Source organism: Pholcus phalangioides, unplaced genomic scaffold (assembly GCF_987345545.1).
Source record: "Pholcus phalangioides strain wild (caught in Gottingen) unplaced genomic scaffold, Ppha-v1.0 ptg000017l_1, whole genome shotgun sequence".
Classification (NCBI taxonomy): Eukaryota; Metazoa; Arthropoda; class Arachnida; order Araneae; family Pholcidae; genus Pholcus; species Pholcus phalangioides.
The window spans coordinates 19,484,799-19,502,751 of NW_028301610.1; the positions used below are offsets into that span (position 1 = coordinate 19,484,799).

Here is a 17,953-nt window from a genome sequence, read left to right on the forward strand (position 1 = left end):
ATAATTAAAGATAATGTATCTACAACTACGTCTCATTCATATGGAGTCAGATGCAATTGCACTACCGTCACCACCTAGCATTAGATTTCAGCATTGGTGACCGCAGACGTTTAAACGCAAATAATGATGCCTTCTGAATATTCTTCAAAAGACGCCATTACGGTGAGAGCAGCAGCAGAGGATTTTTCTCCCAGCAACAGTGGACCACGGAGCATCCTCCCTCGTAAGGTCACTTCCGCTTGACCTCTTGGCTCTCTTCTCTCTCAAGCAACAGGATGATCGCAGCAGAAGGGGACAATACCGTTCCCCAAGTTTCCAGTGTCGCTCTCCGCCTTCCCCCATTTTGGAAGACAAACGTTTCTCTCTGGGTGAAGCAATGCGAGCAAGCTTTCCTCCTCAGCCGCATTACAAGTGATGATACCAAATTCGCCGCTCTCGTCGCTAATATCGACTCAGAAACACTACATGCGGTTGCCGATATTGTCGTCAATCCCCCTGAGACCGGGAAATTCCAGGCTCTTTCGGACCGGCTGATACAGGAGTTTGCCGAAACTGAATCTGCTAAAATCAAGAAGTTGCTCACAGAAATTCAACTCGGAGATGATAAACCATCACAGCTGCTACGAAAAATGCGCCAACTCTCCGGATCTCGACTAACCGATGATTTCTTAAAGACATTGTGGCTGCAACGCCTTCCCACTCAAATCCAAACTGTCCTCTCAATATCGAGTGATGGACTGGATAAACTCGCGGAACTGGCTGACAAAATCGCGGAAATAAGCCAAAATGCATCCGTTTGTGCTGTTTCTCCACCGCCGGATCAAGATGACTTGCGTGCACAAATCGCAATGCTCACCAAAAAATTGAATGAACTTTCCTCTCAACAACGTGGACGTTCACCACATCGCGGACGAAACAACTTCTTCAACAGGCGTTCCAGTTCCAGAAACAGGAAAAATTCCTCCGGAATGTGCTACTACCATCATCGCTTCGGTAAAAATGCTCGGCGCTGTACTACACCGTGCAACTTCAGCGCACCAAAAAACGAAGGAGCTCCGTCATAGCTGGCATGGCGAACATGAGCTCAGAGACCAGCAGGTTGTTCATCCATGATCGTAAAACGGGAATAAAATATCTCGTTGACACGGGCAGTGAAATTAGTGTCGTTCCGCCGTCAGCGATTGCTTCCACAACTCCCTGCTCTACATTTCGTCTCTACGCAGCAAACCAGACGTCAATACCGGCCTACGGTACCAAAAATATTGTTCTCGATCTGGGTTTGCGACAAAATTTTCCATGGACATTCGTCGTCGCCAAGGTTTCGTGCCCTATCATCGGAGCAGATTTTCTGCGCAATTTCAATCTCATGGTAGATTTGAAAAAGCGTCGTCTCATTAGCTCTAGCACATCACTTCATTCCCTGGGATCAGTGCATCAAACGGCTCATGTCTCAATTTCCACAGTGGGCCCATCTCAGTACGAGAAAATTCTTTCTGAATTCCCAGACATCACAAATCCGTGCTTAATAGGCGAACCTGCATCGCACGACACAGTTCACCACATAGTGACTAAAGGTCCTCCAATATGTTCTCGACCGAGACGGCTTCACCCTCAACACTTTGAGAAGGTGAAGACTGAATTCGATTTTTTGTTACAACAAGGAATAATTCGTCCTTCAAAAAGTTCATGGTCTTCACCACTGCATATTGTTCCGAAGTCGGAAACATCTATACGACCAGTGGGAGATTATCGAAAATTAAATTCTGTCACAGAATTCGATTCCTATCCCATCCCATACCTAAGTGATTTCAGCAATGCACTTCATGGTAAGTCAATTTTTTCAAAATTAGATATTTTCAAAGCGTACCATCAGATCCCTATTTTTGAACCTGATATTCCTAAAACAGCGGTGACAACACCATGGGGTCTGTTCGAATATACTAGGCTTTGTTTTGGTTTAGTAAATGCACCTCAAACATTTATGCGTTTCATGCACGAGGTGTTAAGAGGTTTATCTTTCTGTTATGCATATTTAGATGATATCCTCGTATATTCATCATCTGTTGAAGAGCACGAAAATCACCTGAGGCAAATATTTGAGCGTTTACACAAGTATGGCTTGAAACTTAATATTTCTAAATGTGTATTAGGTGTAGATAATTTGGAATTTTTAGGTCATTTAATCACTCCTCTTGGCATTAAACCATTACCTAGCAAAGTGCAAGTAATATTAGATTTCAAGAGACCTGACACAATTTCTGAGTTGAGAAAATTTCTTGGTCTCATAAATTTCTATAGAAGGTTCATAAAACATGCTGCTGAGTCACAAATACTCTTACACGATTTTCTAAAGGGCTCCCGCCGTAAAAAAGATAATCGTAAAATTGAATGGACCGATTCTGCACTCGCAGCATTCAATCAATGCAAAGAGCAACTAGCTAGTGTCACTCTATTAGCTCATCCTTCCACATCTGCAAAGCTTGCACTTCATATTGATGCATCTGATTTTTCAATTGGTAGTGCATTACACCAGGTAGTGGACAATTCTTTGCAACCGCTAGGATTTTTCTCTCGCAGACTCACTCCTGCGGAAACACGCTATAGCGCATATGACAGAGAACTATTGGCTGCATATTCTTCTATCAAATATTTTCGACACATGCTCGAAGCACGTCAGTTCACTCTATTTACAGATCAAAAACCTTTGGTCTATGCTTTTCGGCAGAAGCATGACAAATGCTCGCCTCGCCAAACCAGACATTTGGATTTCATTTCCCAATTCACGAGTGATATTTGTCATATTCCTGGCTCAGAAAACATAGCAGCCGATATAATGTCCCGCATATGTGCTATTTCAATGCCAAGCCCAATTAATTACAATGAAATCGCTGAAGCTCAAGCAACAGATGATGAATTATCAAAATTGATGGGTGATTCAAATTGTGGCTTACAATTGAAAAAAATTAAACTTCCCGAATCTGACATAGATTTAATTTGTGATATCTCCACTGGAAGTGCGCGTCCTTACATTCCTGTGCAGTATAGGAAAACGGTGTTTGATCACGTTCATAACTTAGCGCACCCAGGCATCAGAAGAACGATCCACCAAATCCGTTCTCGCTTTGTTTGGCCTGGTATCAATAAGGAAATAACAAAATGGGCAAAAACTTGCATGGCTTGTCAAAAAAGTAAAATTCACAGACATGTCAAATCTCCTTTGAAAGAATTTCCTATGCCATCTGCAAGATTTGACCATATTCATCTGGACATAGTGGGTCCATTAACTCCATCAAATGGTTATTCTTACTGTTTGACCATGATCGATCGTTTTTCCCGCTGGCCAGAAGCACAACCGATAAAAGACATCACAGCTCCAACTGTAGCGGAAGCCTTTTATAACTGTTGGGTATCCCGTTATGGTGCTCCATCAGTTGTAACAACTGATCAAGGTCGACAATTTGAGTCCCACCTTTTCCGCTCTCTCCTACAACTTCTAGGCACCGAACGAGCTAGAACTACCGCTTTCCATCCTCAAGCGAATGGTTTGATTGAGGAATTTCATCGACCACTAAAAACGGCCATTAAATGCCATAACACCGAACGTTGGACCGAAGTATTACCAACTATACTTCTGGGCTACCGAGCCGCTCTAAAAGCCGACCTGCAGTGTACGCCAGCCGAACTCGTGTTTGGTGCACCCTTGCGTCTTCCCGGCCAATTTTTCGACTCAACGAATGTCAACATTGACCCTTGTGACTACGTAAATAAGTTACGGGGCCACATGCAGCAGCTCCGTCCAACGCCAACAAAACATCATGGAAAACGTGCTACATTTGTGTATCCAGAACTGATGAATGCTACTCGCGTATTACTACGTCGTGATAGTGTCCGTCGACCCCTCCAGAGACCGTATGATGGTCCCTTTCTTGTCATTAACAAAAATGAAAAAGTGTTCAAACTTGACATCAATGGCAAAACAGTTTCGGTTTCCATCGACCGCTTAAAACCAGCATTCTCCCTCTCGGAAGATACAACGCCGCTGGTGGCGAAAACGCAAACTAACGACTCTACGTCAGAGAACTCGACCACGAAATCGAAACCACCAGTGACCACACGATCTGGACGTCGAGTCCGGTTCACGGATTTTTATCGTGTCCAACATTGACACTGGGGAGGGGGTACTGTAGAGCCTCAATATATATTCTTATATGTATTATTATTATTATTACTTTACTTTGTACATTGGCTCTCTCTTAACAAGCACGCTCTGGTCACGTGAAAGAATCTCAGTACATTCTGTACTGAAACACGAGATGATCACGTGACCGGATGCCTCTTCGGAGGGTCCGAAGGGCCATGTGTGTGAGAACATCAGTTCAGCTCCAGCTCTCACACGAGATGCACCAACGTCGTCTTTCTCTCTCTTAATATATGTACCATGTAAATAATATCTTCTATATAGCATCATAATTAAAGATAATGTATCTACAACTACGTCTCATTCATATGGAGTCAGATGCAATTGCACTACCGTCACCACCTAGCATTAGATTTCAGCAGTATATATGCAAAATTTGGCGACGATCGATCTAAAATTGTAGATTTGTATAGAGAACATACATACACACACACAGAAAATCAATTTTATATATATAGATTATACCCGTTGGCCTAATCTAATGGTTTAGTTCGGATTTAATTAAATCTCATGAGAGACCCTTTCTATATATGTATTGGATCGATTTCCCTTCAAATTTATAGTGTAAATATTTTTTACAAATAAAGTCGGTTTTCCGGACTACCTTCCCGGGATAGGACCAGGGACTTCTTCGGGTAGTTCTGGCTGAATTACAAAGTATTCATCTTTCAACAATATTAACTTGAATGCTTTTTTACCCAGCTCCATAATCCAGGGCCGTTGCCAGAAATTACTTTCGAAGAGTTGGGAGAGGCAAATATACATGTATTAGTAAACTTAATCATGTGATATCGATGATCTGTAAATGGGCCGCGGGTCCCGTGAGACACGGAATCGTGCCGTGGTACCCGCAAATAATCTACTGTGCGCTATTTTGCGCAAAATTCTTTCGCTGTGGAAAGACTATTTCAAGTTTGTAGAGCGCCATCTGTTGGAGCGTATAGTATAGTAACTAAATGGGATTTAAAAGACCGATTTTTCAAATTTCAATTAAAAAACCGAAGACATTGTAATTTGCCATCAAATTAACAATTACTCAAAACTAAAATTAGTTTGATAAAACGTCACTTTATTAACAAGACATTTTGTATTATGAATTAGAATTTAAAACAATTTAGTCGAACAGTGTCGTCATCAATTTAAGTGAACGAATCTGAGCCTCATATACAGGCTTAGGTCTCCAATGCATTAGAGCCACTATCAAAGCGTATTGATAATACGTCTTTAACACGCTTTAGCCACTATGACAATCAAACCGTAGGGTCATTCAAGTATTACGTCAGCATCGAGGGGAGTTTGAAGGCATAAATTTTGCCCCCTCCTATTTCCACTTTATGTTTTACTTTTCTGTCCCGTATTCGTGTCCTATTCCGATCCATAATGACTGCCGTATAAGGGAGGAGGGGAGCTCAACCTCCGGCCCGCATCTACACATCCATGAAAAACACTGATAAATTTAATTCGAATGTATGGTGCATACATTCGAATATGAAGAAATGCCCTGGCACCATTGATTGGTGTTTCTGATGCCAACGTTTCTAAGTGCAATATTCGCAAAGATTCAGAAAAGAATTCAGAAGTTGGAAAAGAAGCGTTGTCCATTAGTTTTTGTTTTTTTTCCCCCCCAATTTTCCTCCCATTTTCGAATTCAAATATCTCAGTTAGTACTTAGAAACAACGAAATTCTTATTTGTTAAAGTGCTTTTGGTTTTTTTTTCCTATGCCACTTGTATATTGACACCATTTGGTCACTGCACAACTAGTTGCGGGCAAGTGCGCATGCTGTGCCTTGGATAACGCGTGTGAGCATTTTTGGACGGCATCCTTCATTTCGCATATCTCAACAATGTGTCTCGCCATTGCGATGCTACCGTTGAACACTAGGAATAAAATCTAGAAAGAGAAAAGAGTTGCGGTGTTTTTTTTTGTACTGGTCCTTAGTGATTAAGGAAATTCGCCTTCCCATACAAACCAGGTTATAGAGAGATTTAGATGGCTTTTTTCTCAGCCAGAGATATCAAGGAAACAGTTATTTTCCGGATATTATGCTGAGGTGAGCTCGGAAAGAAAAGTCATCACGTCTCCGCCGGGACTCGAACCCAGGCCCTCTTGCATACCGGGCAAGCATGCTACCATCTACACCACTGGAGACACATGAATCTGCCTTCCTAATTTCACGCACGCTTTCCTGAAGTTAAGAGAGGCTACTAATGCCTCTACTTCAGCGCCTCACGACACAGTGCGTGAAATTAGGAAGGCAGATTCATGTGTCTCCAGTGGTGTAGATGGTAGCATGCTTGCCCGGTATGCAAGAGGGCCTGGGTTCGAGTCCCGGCGGAGACGTGATGACTTTTCTTTCCGAGCTCACCTCAGCATAATATCCGGAAAATAACTGTTTCCTTGAAACCAGGTTATATTAGATATCAGTAGTATAGAATTGAGAGAATGAGAACAGGGGCGCAAGGGGCGCATCCGGGGGCGCACCTGTGTTCCGGAAGTGGTTTACCCCCTCCCCCACTGTTCTCGTCTCTCCCCTCCCTCCACCCCTTCGGCTGGCGACGGACTTCTTTTTTCGCGAGTGGGTGACGAACTTCCTTTTCCCCCCCGTTAAAAAATTGTCTGAAAGAGAAGGTATGTTTATTAAAATATATATAAATAAAATATTGAGTTATGTGGAAAAAAAAAAAGTTTTATTCTTTTTTTGAACCTACCGTGTTTTGCCCTGAAAAGGACATGAGGCGATTAGCCAGACCGCCACGTCTGCTACCGACCTGAGCGTGGACAGACCCCAACCATCGGCATTAAAAGATGGATGGAATACAGTCCGGACGCAGCCTCTTCAGATCATCCCATTTTTTTTTAAAGGTGGAAAATGGATCCCCTCCATAAAACCACCGCACCGGGAATTTTCACTGGTAATCATCACTGGTATATGGGTCTTCTACCTGCTTCGTAAAAAAAAAAAAAAAACACCGGGAGTTAAGTGAGAGGGGGAGAGTCGTTGATTCGCCAATGTCCATATGCCAACGTGGAGATACCGTCATCGAGGATATATCTCTTATTGTCCAAAGGGCAAAGACTAATTTTTCTCGTGGATGTGGTGAAAAGCTGATGGTTTCGGTGCGAAATTTTTACCATGTCATGCCGATACCTCACGAGGTCATCTATGGAAGACCGATACATATGATGCCGCAGCTGTTTTTTATTGACGGCTCTGCACACCCCCTTTGCAGTTCTTTTCTCTTCTTCCGTTGTCAGTATACTATACATTTTCGATCTTAGACCCACAAATGAAAGTATCGGGGCATTTGGGGATTCGTCTTTCATTTTGCCCAGGACGGCTTTGTTCTGTACACTGTACAGGGGGTGGTTCACCGGGAAATTTGAAGTGTCAAACTCGTCCATATTCTGGAGGATATGACGATTCAGATCATCGGTTTCGATCAGATATGCCAACGAATCAGTGTCGGTGAACAATAGCTTGGCTTTGGTACCGAAACGTTCCTTCACCCACCGGTAATGAAAGTGATACATCAGGGTCTTACTGTTATCTAGTATCGTAAAGCCCACGTACATCGGACGTACCAGTTTCAGGGTCATCTTCTTCATCTTTACGGCAACAAGATCTGGATTGAATATTCTGAAGGCTTCGAAAGCTGGTGAGGCGATGAGTTTCTTAGCTATTTTCTCGCCGTTCACAATCTTTACGTTCACATGTTTCCGCATGTTCTCCATGGTTCTGCCAAAAACAGAGTTGTTCATTAATTTAAAAAATGATTTTTCGAAATCATTTCTCGCTGCTTGACGGCACCGGGTGTTGAACATTATGTACGGTTCGAGCCATGGACTTTGATCGAACTCAATCACTCGTTTGATGTTGGTTAGCTTCATGCCCAGATCCAGATATTGTTGAAGGTTTCTGTAGTGAATGATATAATTTTGTTTATCGTAGAGATTGGGGACAAGTTTCTTTGATTTCACCGGTTTAGTCACAGGGTTCATTTTTCTCCATGCACTCCACATGTGCGGTGAAAACATTTCTGGCGTTATCTCGATGTTTTCGGGTGCGAGAGGATACTCAGAATGATGATCATGCAATTCACTGGGGTACAACAAATCCACCTCCAATACATAACCTTTCGGTGAATCACCGGGGATATTTCGAAAGTTGATTCCATCAATTTCATCTTTGGAGAGCCACCGGAATCCTGACACTGGTAGATACTGGCACATCGCGTATCCATACAAATTGTTCGCATCCCAGTAAACAATTTCACGAGTTGGTTCACCGGGATCGTAGTTGGAGGAATAGCGGCTGTTGGCCTCTGCAACACGGTGCGTGACGGTTGAAACGCCACCTCTGATACCTTCCTCAAACATCAGGTACATATCGTAATCCGTCAAGAGCTCCAAATTCACACCGGTCATCCTCAGCGATGCGAGCCATGCTAATCCCGGGGATGTATACACGTGGGCGGGGTCAATTTTATAGTATCGTAAACTCAGATCTCTGAAGTTTTCGAACACATCGGCGAGTAATATGGTATCATAGGTCGTGGTACTCCCCTAAATCTTTTATGTTAAAAGTTTCCCACACGAGCTGAGCATGAGTGTAGTCCTCTACGCTGAGCTCTTCACCGGTCAATACACTGGAAAATTCTTTGCGGGGTGGCAAAGCCGTTTCATCGAACCGGGCGAAGGTGTTGATATATTCATATGGGTAGACCCCCTTTCGAACAAGTAGGTCGACATTTCTCACCGGGAAAACATCGTCCATGAGTCCAAACTCACACCGGGATAGGTTCGCCGTCAATTTCTCCAGAGATGTTGGCAAGAATTGTAGAGAGTCTAGGAACCGGAGATTACCAATGGAAAATGATATGTATTTCTCCATATTGTTTGGAATCACTGAAATATTTCTATCCTTGAACGATTCGGCGGCTTGCATAATTAAATGGCTATCATAGCCGCGCAGATTGTGCATAATCACCGGTACATGGTTTGAATACTTCAACTGCAGATTACAGGCATTGTGAATTGCGGCAATGAACTTTCCCGATAGGTGATCGTGGTGACGCACCTTATCGACACCAAGAAGTTTACCGCAAGCTTCACAGACGGACGTCTGCTCAAACTTCAGTTCATCACCGGGTGACATCTTCAATGGCTTTATGGTGCCCAACAACTTCTGTATCTCCTCGTCTTCTTTCATGAGCATATCCATAAACACCGGAACACAGTTTTTGCCCCTATACACCACCGGGGATTTATGAAGAGACCCATCTGGTCCAACGACCACGTAGCTGAAACCACTGGGGACGTGATGTTGCATGTCGGTGCTGGAAGAACATGCCGGGTCGGATGCGCAGCCATCAATTTTCATCAACACCGACTCGAAGTCGGCATACACCACGAAAGGCACACGCAGCTGAAACTGACGTTGCGTGAACCGGAGCCACTTCTCATTTTCTGCTGGCATCACCATGCGTTGTGGCCCATGCGGTTCACAAAAAACCTTGTGCTCGGTTAGTAAACGCTCACTACTGTATCTGTGTAAACAGTATGGGCAATAAAAGGCTCGGCCGTTATGTTTGGTGAGTGAGCACAACAGACGAGTCATACTCTTTATCCACGCATAATGACATGCAGTCCCATTAGTTAAAAATAGCAAATCCACATGTTTGGAGCACCGGGTATTTTTCGTCACCCTCATTGGGACGACATGGCCATCATCGATGCCATACACGTTGATGGATATATTGTTCTGCTGTTCAAACCGGGATATTTGTGATAATTTAACAGGATATGATATCCCATGCATGTGTAGCTCCCGCTCGAATTGCGCGTATTTTGTAACGCGATGTGCGTTTTTCGCTTGCGGGTGAAGCGCAGCCAGCACACTCCAGAGAAAACATTTGTCGTCAGTGTTCTGTACGTTAATCACGCCCATCTTGCATGCAATGGATGGGGGAAGGGGGAGGGATGTATGATGCAGCCGCTAGTGGCTCATACGTGGCAATGTTCACATCCATCTTCAACACCTTCTCAAATTCCCATCCACTCCCCAGACTTGTGAAATCTTCACACGACGACAAGATTTTCTCGTACTGTGCATCGATGCAATCATCTAAATCTTGTGCAGAAAGTGCCGTTTCACATCTGGAGCGGAAAAACGGTTGGATAAATTGAGTTTCCCCCGATTCGTTGGTTCTAGAGAAAAGAACGTTAGCGGCAATGTACCATTTAACCCCCCCTCTCACTTGGGTTTCATGTAGTAAAATGCGCTGAAGTTGTTCTCGCACGTCATTTAAAAAAAACATCAAATCACCCTCATTTCTCTCGGATGGGCGGATGACTGTGATTGTAAAGGCATTCAAGGCATGCTGTGCGACGTCGGCAGGCTGGTTGATTGGCGGAGGTGGATCTGCAGCAGGTTGATTGACGGAGGTGGATCTGCAGCAGGTTGATTGACGGCCGGCGGTCGAGCATCAGGTTGATCAATCGCTTCAGGAGACCCCGCCCCACGTTGATTGATTGGTGAATCTGCAGTCGGTTGATTGACAGCTGGCGGTCGAGCATCAGAATGAGCGATCGCTCCAGGATGAGTTGATCCTTCCCCGTGTTGATTGACAACTGAGTCCCTCGCTGTCATTTGCGGGTCATTGACAATGGTCGGATGAGTCGACCCCTCCCCGCGCTGATTGCATCTTCTTTCATGAGACTCTTTTATCACGCCTTGCGAAACGAGCCCCACATTTCATGCATTCATAAGGTCTTTCATGTGCATGCGTTGTGGAATGCCGATTCAAATCAAATTTCTTCAAAAAAACCTTCCCGCAAATCTCACATGTATAACCCTGAAAGAAAATAGAAAGGATACCCCCTTTTAATTATCGGGAAAATGCCTCATCTTATCGTATACTAACTTCGGTATGGCATCACCTCCGAAGAATGATTACTTCATAAGAATGACTTAACAAACAACTCTTATTTACCTATTACGTTGGCGGGAAGCCTGGTAAAACTAATTTTATAGCGGACCAATTTAAAATAAATACCATTATACCAAAGCCTAACGTGGAGTTATTATTATCATGGATTCCTGTATTATCATAATTTCCCGAAAATAAGCTACAGTGATGGTATAAACCAAACCATGAAAAGTGAACGGTGGGATCTAGTAGAAACCATACTTAGATTTTCTATTTTATTCGGTAACTGGAGTGGCGTCCAGGCTAAGCCCCCCCCCCCCCCCATTTCATTCACCGTTTCATAAAAGAAGCCTTTTTTTCCCCCCCCTTAAGATAATTAATAATCATAAAATAAAGGAGTAAAATACGCACAGTAATGTAGCAAACAACAAGTTATTTTGAAATAAATTTTTTTTTATTTCTTTAGATTAAAATATCAATTGCATGTTCAATTAATTTGTACATCTGCTTAGAATTTAAATTGATTCCTTTAATCGTTGGTGTATTATTTGCAAAAACTCGAATATCATAAACCGTATTGCATTTCGTGAAAAACACGCCATCGCCAAGAGATTTGGAACGTGAACAGTTTCCTCCAAATTGGAACTCTTTACCTCTCTCGTCGTACGCGAGCAATGTCAGGCTGGATAAAGTTAGTATAATAATTATGAGCACAATGATGACCGATATTAAGGCTTTTCCTGTCTCATCAACGCTGAAGTGTCTCTTTCGTGTTGTTACAGCATGATCCATTTCTTTTGATAAACCTTATTTTTTATGTACGTGGAAGGAAGGTTGATATCACTTAGTGCATTCAAAAATTCTTTCTGGGCTGGAAAAACTTTCTTCTTTCCCGAGCTGACGACACTGGACATAAGGTCGATTATGTTAGAATTTACAATTTTCCGTCCTTTATATACCAATTCTCCCTCTGGTGTCCATCTCACGATTCGCGGATGTAACTTCATGTAAGAAAGTATTTTTTCTACCGCCGGTCTGTTGGATTTTGGAGTTCCAAGAAGAATCACATCTTCGAGATCCGGTTTCTTTTCCATCATTGTCTTAGGCATTTTCTTCTCTTCGGTTTTTGGGGGATTCGTCACCGGCTTGGGCTCTTCTTTGTTCTCATCCTCCTTTTCTTCAATTTGAGGTAGATTGTTTTCATTAGCTGATATCCGCTTGTTCAACACTTGCTGATACAATTTTATTTTAATGTAATCAGGTTGTCTGCTTTTCAATATTTTCTGCATCTCCATGTCCATCTCAGAGAGATAACGTTCTGGGATTATGTGACGATTGACGCGTTCCTCGGGTACAAGAATCATCTTCTTTGTGAATTCCATATTCATTTAGAGATTAGCGAAGTTATCGCACTCAATGCAAGCGGCAGCAGCACGTTCAGGAAACCTCCTTTTTGTACTATGATTTTTTTCTTTTTATACAGCGGGAGCTTCCGGTCTGCTAATCTGCGAATAACCAGCTTGTGCTTTCGTAACTTTGTTTTCTGAGCGCTTGTTACGGGAATATTTCCCTTAAGCAGATTCAAAGCGCATTCACAAACTGTTTTTATCCCGCTATTCGGTAGTTTTTTCAAAAGTTTTTTTCGTTGATTCTGTGGGCAAGCGCACAGGAGACGTAGCATATGTTGCTTCCGCACCGTCATAACGTTGAATAACACGAGAGTTCGAGGGGTCATTCTTTTAACCATTCAGCGTACGCAACCGCTTTGGCTAACGCACAGTGTTTCGAGTGGTGTAAATTACAGTCAACTTCGATTTCGGGTAACTCCATGATGTTGGGGCATAAGACACAATCCAAATTGAAGGCGTGTAAACCATATTGCTGTTCCAGCATACGGCTTTTCTCTAAACCTTTCGTATACAGCACTGTGAATTTTTTTCTCAATTTCTCCATCACAATCTCCACCATCTCGAATGAGTATTGCCCATTATTCCATGGAATGTGATGTATGTTATTTGTGACCCATCGAATCTGACGTTGGTCCTTGTCGGCCAGGTCGTCGAATTTACACGGGGGTCTATAAGACCCACGAAACGTTTCACCCGTGTGTAGACAGCAGTATGCTAGCTCTTTAATTATGAAAGTTCCGCTTGAGAGCTGAAAACCTCCGACCTCTATTACTGCAGTCATGGTTGGAATGGTGCTTGATTTCATCTTCGCGGTAGATAAACGTACTGGGTTTGCGTGGGTAGCACGTTAGTGCGCAGGCGCATTTTCTCATCCGTTTCTTGACGTAAATCGATCAAGAGATACGAATAGCAATCTTTCGTCGCGTCTTCATATACTTGTTGAAAGAATTTCAGCTTTGTGGGATACAGTTGCCTCCCCAAATGAGTAACCTGATTCAAATCCCGCCTGTTTTTGAACAAGAAAATGTAGTGCGCGTTCAGCGTCATCTCTCGCAGCCCCCTGTGAAAAAAGTTTTGGGTTATGAAAATGACTGATAAATTTCTGTGATGGCTGTATTTGGTGAAAAGTTTAATAATTTTCTGATCACCCGAGAGCTCTGACATAAGATCATCAAAAATAAGTAGCGCGTCAGAAACGTTATCGAAATCGCAATCTTCTTTGAATTCGACATTTTTTATTTCGTCGTGGATTGGTTGAGATTCGCTGTAAAACCATATCACCCTCTTTGGAATTGGTTTCATGAGTCTTTCCCCTATGCTCCAATAATTCTTTTAAAAAGAAAGTTTTCCCGCTTCCACTCGCCCCTGCACACACAGCTGTGAATGGGTGATGCAACGTTAACGGTTGCATGCTGAATAATGACAAAACTTTCACAATGCAATTTCTTTTATTAGACGAAAAATTTCTTTTTCACAAAATTATGCACTCGCTTGTCGTTATTCACATTAAAACGCGAGACAATGGCGTGCATGCTCTCCCCCAAACATTTACAATATATATAGTATATCACGTATTGCCCGCATACTTCCGTATCCGGTGACTGCAGCGCTACATCATTGTAGCGGACTCGTTGATATCGCTTCAGGAAGTTGACGATGTCACCTTTTTGAAAGTCCGTAGGTGCTCTTCCAAAGGAGTCGAAGAACTCTGCATTAACATCGTCATGCAGATATATTGCTAACCAGTGTTCTCCACCCTCGAAGCTGGTGTCTGTGTTCACAACCAGAGCAGTTGGATAACTTCGTATATGCGATGGTAGGGTGTTGCTTGCATAAACATCTCTAAATGTTTCTCTTGTGATTGGATTCTTTCGGAGGGCTCGACGTATCTGATTGGTATCCATTAGCTGGAATAATCACACAACACGCTCCTCGATTTCGTGATCTCTATGAGATTCTGAAATTCTCCGTATATTATAACAGAAATGGTTTTCGGCAACGCTTTATCGAATTTTAATTCGACGCGGAGGTTTCCTTGTCTCACCAACTGCAGATGTCCGCAATCACTCTGATCAGGAAGCAGGAAAAAGCAAAATAATGAGTACCCCTTCTCGAATTCTTCTCGGGTCAAATCAATTCCGTGGTCCTCGTCAACCCTGAACAGGTTTTTATAAGCCCTAACAGTGTTGCCTTTCCGGAAGTTTGGTTCCAGGGGTTTATGGGGCATCGGTCACCCGTCCAAGTAAACTGCGATGAAATTCAGATCATGGTGTTTAAATTCAAAAGGGTTGGTGGTGTAAGTTCCGTTGAAAGCGTCGTTATCCACAATGCCTATGATAACTCTGCGCGGCATAGTCCCGAGGAAAACGTTATCTTGAACAAATGACATGCTTCCTTGTGCAACTGAATAAACTTTGCATAGCACTCTGTTGACTGGATATTTGGCAGTTGTCTTTTCAAGGGCTTTCGCGTGGCCGATTGCAACAGCCGGATTGATTTTGACTTTGCGAACAAATAGACTCGCGTGTTCGATTAAAACGTCGTAATCGGTAGTTGCGGCGATTAGACAGAACGATGGCTTTGAACGCACCAGCCGAACTTTCATATCCACTAGGTTGAGAAGCAGCCTTTCCTGAAAGAAAAGTGAACAGTGAAGTCTGCCCATCATTTCATATGATCGACTATTTGCAATGCATTCACCTCGTTTCTTCAAACCCTCATTGTTTTGTAGATCTGTCATAAATCCGGCCGTATCCTTGTAATACCCTTCCATAGCGAGGGGGCCGGTCTTTGCATCATGTCCATAGTTCAGTAAAGTCTCTATGTACGCGCGATAGGGATAAGTGTGAGAAGAATTAGTGATGTTTCTCCCGTTCAACGAGACGTCAACCTGTGAAAAAAGGGAATGTAGGAATAGATTCGCTGTAGAAATGATGTCTTTGTCAGATAGAGCGTCTCCGTTCGCCTTAGAAACCTTCACCCTCGCGTATAGGTTCGTGGAGGACAAGTCGATGTAATCGTCTCCGCTTCCACTGACGTTGAATTCCAAGGGTCCATTGCCATCTCTGATGCTGGAGAGAGGGAGAAACTCTATCCATTCACCACCTTCTATTGCTGTTTGCGTTGGGGGCAACGTGAACAAATCCACTTCACTTTTCAAACATTCGGGGGAGTTCTCCATAATGAAAGCCATCAGTCGAATATATCAGGTGTTGACGCTGTCCTCGCTTTCTTACGAATGATAGCTTTCTTAACCAGACGCTTCCTTTTATGTTTCCCACCTAGCATGGTTTTAATTTTAGACGATGCTTTGTCTGTGAGTACAAGCCCCGCCTCTTTCGCTCTATCTTTTGCTGCAGATTTCAAGTCTTTTCCATGTGCCACGTCTTTAACGATGTCAACTCCAGAACGCAGGACCTGTCGCCCGAACGCTTTCGCGCCACTTTTCAGTAGAGGTATTGCCGAACGAAAAAGGGCAGAGAAAATCGATCCGAAACCTCCCGATCCACGCTGCAGCGGCACTCCTTGATAATATGGATAATTACCGCCACCACCACCTGATTGACTAACATAATAACCAGCTATGTCGTCAATGCAGCAACAGTACTTTTTGTACGGCATATTCACAAGTGTTTCAATCGGAAGTGAAGTTTCACGATCACCTTCCCACGTTTGAATGAAACTTTACGACCCGTGTGCGTCCTTATATAAATATGAAGGGTGTCAAAACTCCTTCGAGCGAGCGGGATGTAATGACCTCTTTCGAAAGTGGCGTTCACTATCTCACCGTCTTGGCCGTGCACTTTAACTATACGAAGCAGAGGCGCGTATACGTTTCCAACGATTTGAGGTTCAACTATGTCACAGTATACGTAGAGAAGATGGAAATCCAGTTTCGGATCAGCTGCGAACGGACCTTCCACAATTGGTCCCTTTATCTCACCGGGCTCGAATCCCAAGTTTTCGGCTATACCGGTGTGAAGAATAAGTCTGGATCCCTTCCTCAAATTCACTTTCACTTTTTTCGTAGTCTTGTTGAACGTAACCGATATTTTGTCTTGGAAATTATGTGATATTGCTTTTATAAGATCCAAAGTGCTATCGTAAAAACCGCATGGGATTTTACCCTTTTTGAGCACTCCGTTTCCTACATCAAACTCGAATGAATTAGTTTGCTCCGTTATGTTATGGAAAGAATGCGGGAATATAAGTTCCGTAAGGGCAACTTCAACATCAGAATCAAATTCCAACGCGTTGGGAAGTTTCACTGTAAATTCGGATAACGTATTTTGCGGGAAGAAATTTAAAGAAGCATCGCTGGGACACGTGAGGTAAAACGAAGGCATCTTGCTAAAATAATCACGTTCACTTGATGCGACCGGTATTTATAGCTCCACCCACGAATTGAACTTTTTCGGGTAGTGTAAAAATTTCACATAAAATTCGGTTTTACCGTTTTTCATTTTTCTTTTCCTCAGCACCTTTTCCACTGGAAAAGTGTCATCAAGTTTGACTTTCACTAGTTCTTCTGCGTAAAACGTCCCTTTTATCTCTTCTCCCATCAGGTCCTTCAATATATACACTGGTATCACTCTGTCCACGCACTGATCCACCACGAACACTTCGTACGAAAAATTTGTTTCGTAACCTTTTTCGAAGGTGTGTTTAAAGCGTGAAATACGCACGTAATCGCCTACTTGAAATTTCTGTTTCACTTTTTTTTCATGTTTTCCATACAGGTTACCCCACACCTGCTTCTCGTTCTCTTTCTTAACATCCACTGGGCACATCTTTATGCTCCGATGGTATGTGTTATTATAGCTGTGCATCAGATCCGGAAGAACCTCCACATATCTGTAGGTGTTTTTCGCCACGAAATACTTCCACATCTTAGATTTCAGTGTTCTGTTGAATCTTTCCGCTATAGCCGCTTTAATAGTATCATTCTCAGTGGTAAAAAATTTGACTTTTCTTTCTTTGAGAAATTTCTGAAAAATTCTGTTCTTGAATTCCGTGCCTTTATCAGTTTGCAAAGCCATTGGCTGTCTCTCATTAAATATATTTCGGAACGCTTCAACAACACTCTTTCCCGTTTTATCTTTTAACGGCACGGCCCATGCGTATTTCGATAACACGTCTATACACGTTAATAGATATCGATAATCATCATTATACCGAGCTAAATTCCGCATATCAACCAGGTCCGCCTGAAACTGCTGATCTATACGCCCTACTATTATCCGATTACGAGCGAATTTGTTATTTCTTTTCCTATGAAGAGTATACGACTTCTCACCTTCCAACCATTCTTTTATTTTTTCACGAGAAACTTTCCCTTTCAAGGCTTTATACAGCGCTTCTATACCACCATAGCTTGCCGCACTACGAGGATTATCGTAAACGTTCTCCATCTC

At 42.9% G+C, this 17,953-nt stretch overlaps 3 protein-coding genes across 3 annotated transcripts; 1 reads left to right on the top strand and 2 right to left on the bottom strand.

The window, feature by feature from the left end:
- Positions 1-275: 275 nt before the first annotated feature.
- LOC149072497 (uncharacterized) lies at positions 276-1,064 on the top strand. The gene has a single exon (XM_089247212.1). The coding sequence runs from the start codon at positions 276-278 to the stop codon at positions 1,062-1,064; it is 789 nt and encodes a 262-aa protein (XP_089103338.1).
- A 13,705-nt stretch (positions 1,065-14,769) lies between these two features.
- On the bottom strand, positions 14,770-15,732 carry LOC149072498 (uncharacterized protein F54H12.2-like). The gene has a single exon (XM_089247213.1). It carries the CDS (start codon positions 15,730-15,732, stop codon positions 14,770-14,772), a length of 963 nt encoding a protein of 320 aa, XP_089103339.1.
- Positions 15,733-16,924: 1,192 nt separating this feature from the next.
- Positions 16,925-17,428, bottom strand: LOC149072499 (uncharacterized). Its single transcript, XM_089247215.1, has one exon. It carries the CDS (start codon positions 17,426-17,428, stop codon positions 16,925-16,927), a length of 504 nt encoding a protein of 167 aa, XP_089103341.1.
- Between the last annotated feature and the right edge of the window lie 525 nt (positions 17,429-17,953).

What these genes read in the sequence shown, in the direction of transcription:
- LOC149072497 (XM_089247212.1), top strand. Translation starts at nt 276, where the DNA reads ATGATCGCAGCAGAAGGGGACAATACCGTTCCCCAAGTTTCCAGTGTC.
- LOC149072498 (XM_089247213.1), bottom strand. Translation starts at nt 15,732, where the DNA reads ATGGCTTTCATTATGGAGAACTCCCCCGAATGTTTGAAAAGTGAAGTG.
- LOC149072499 (XM_089247215.1), bottom strand. Translation starts at nt 17,428, where the DNA reads ATGTGGAAGTATTTCGTGGCGAAAAACACCTACAGATATGTGGAGGTT.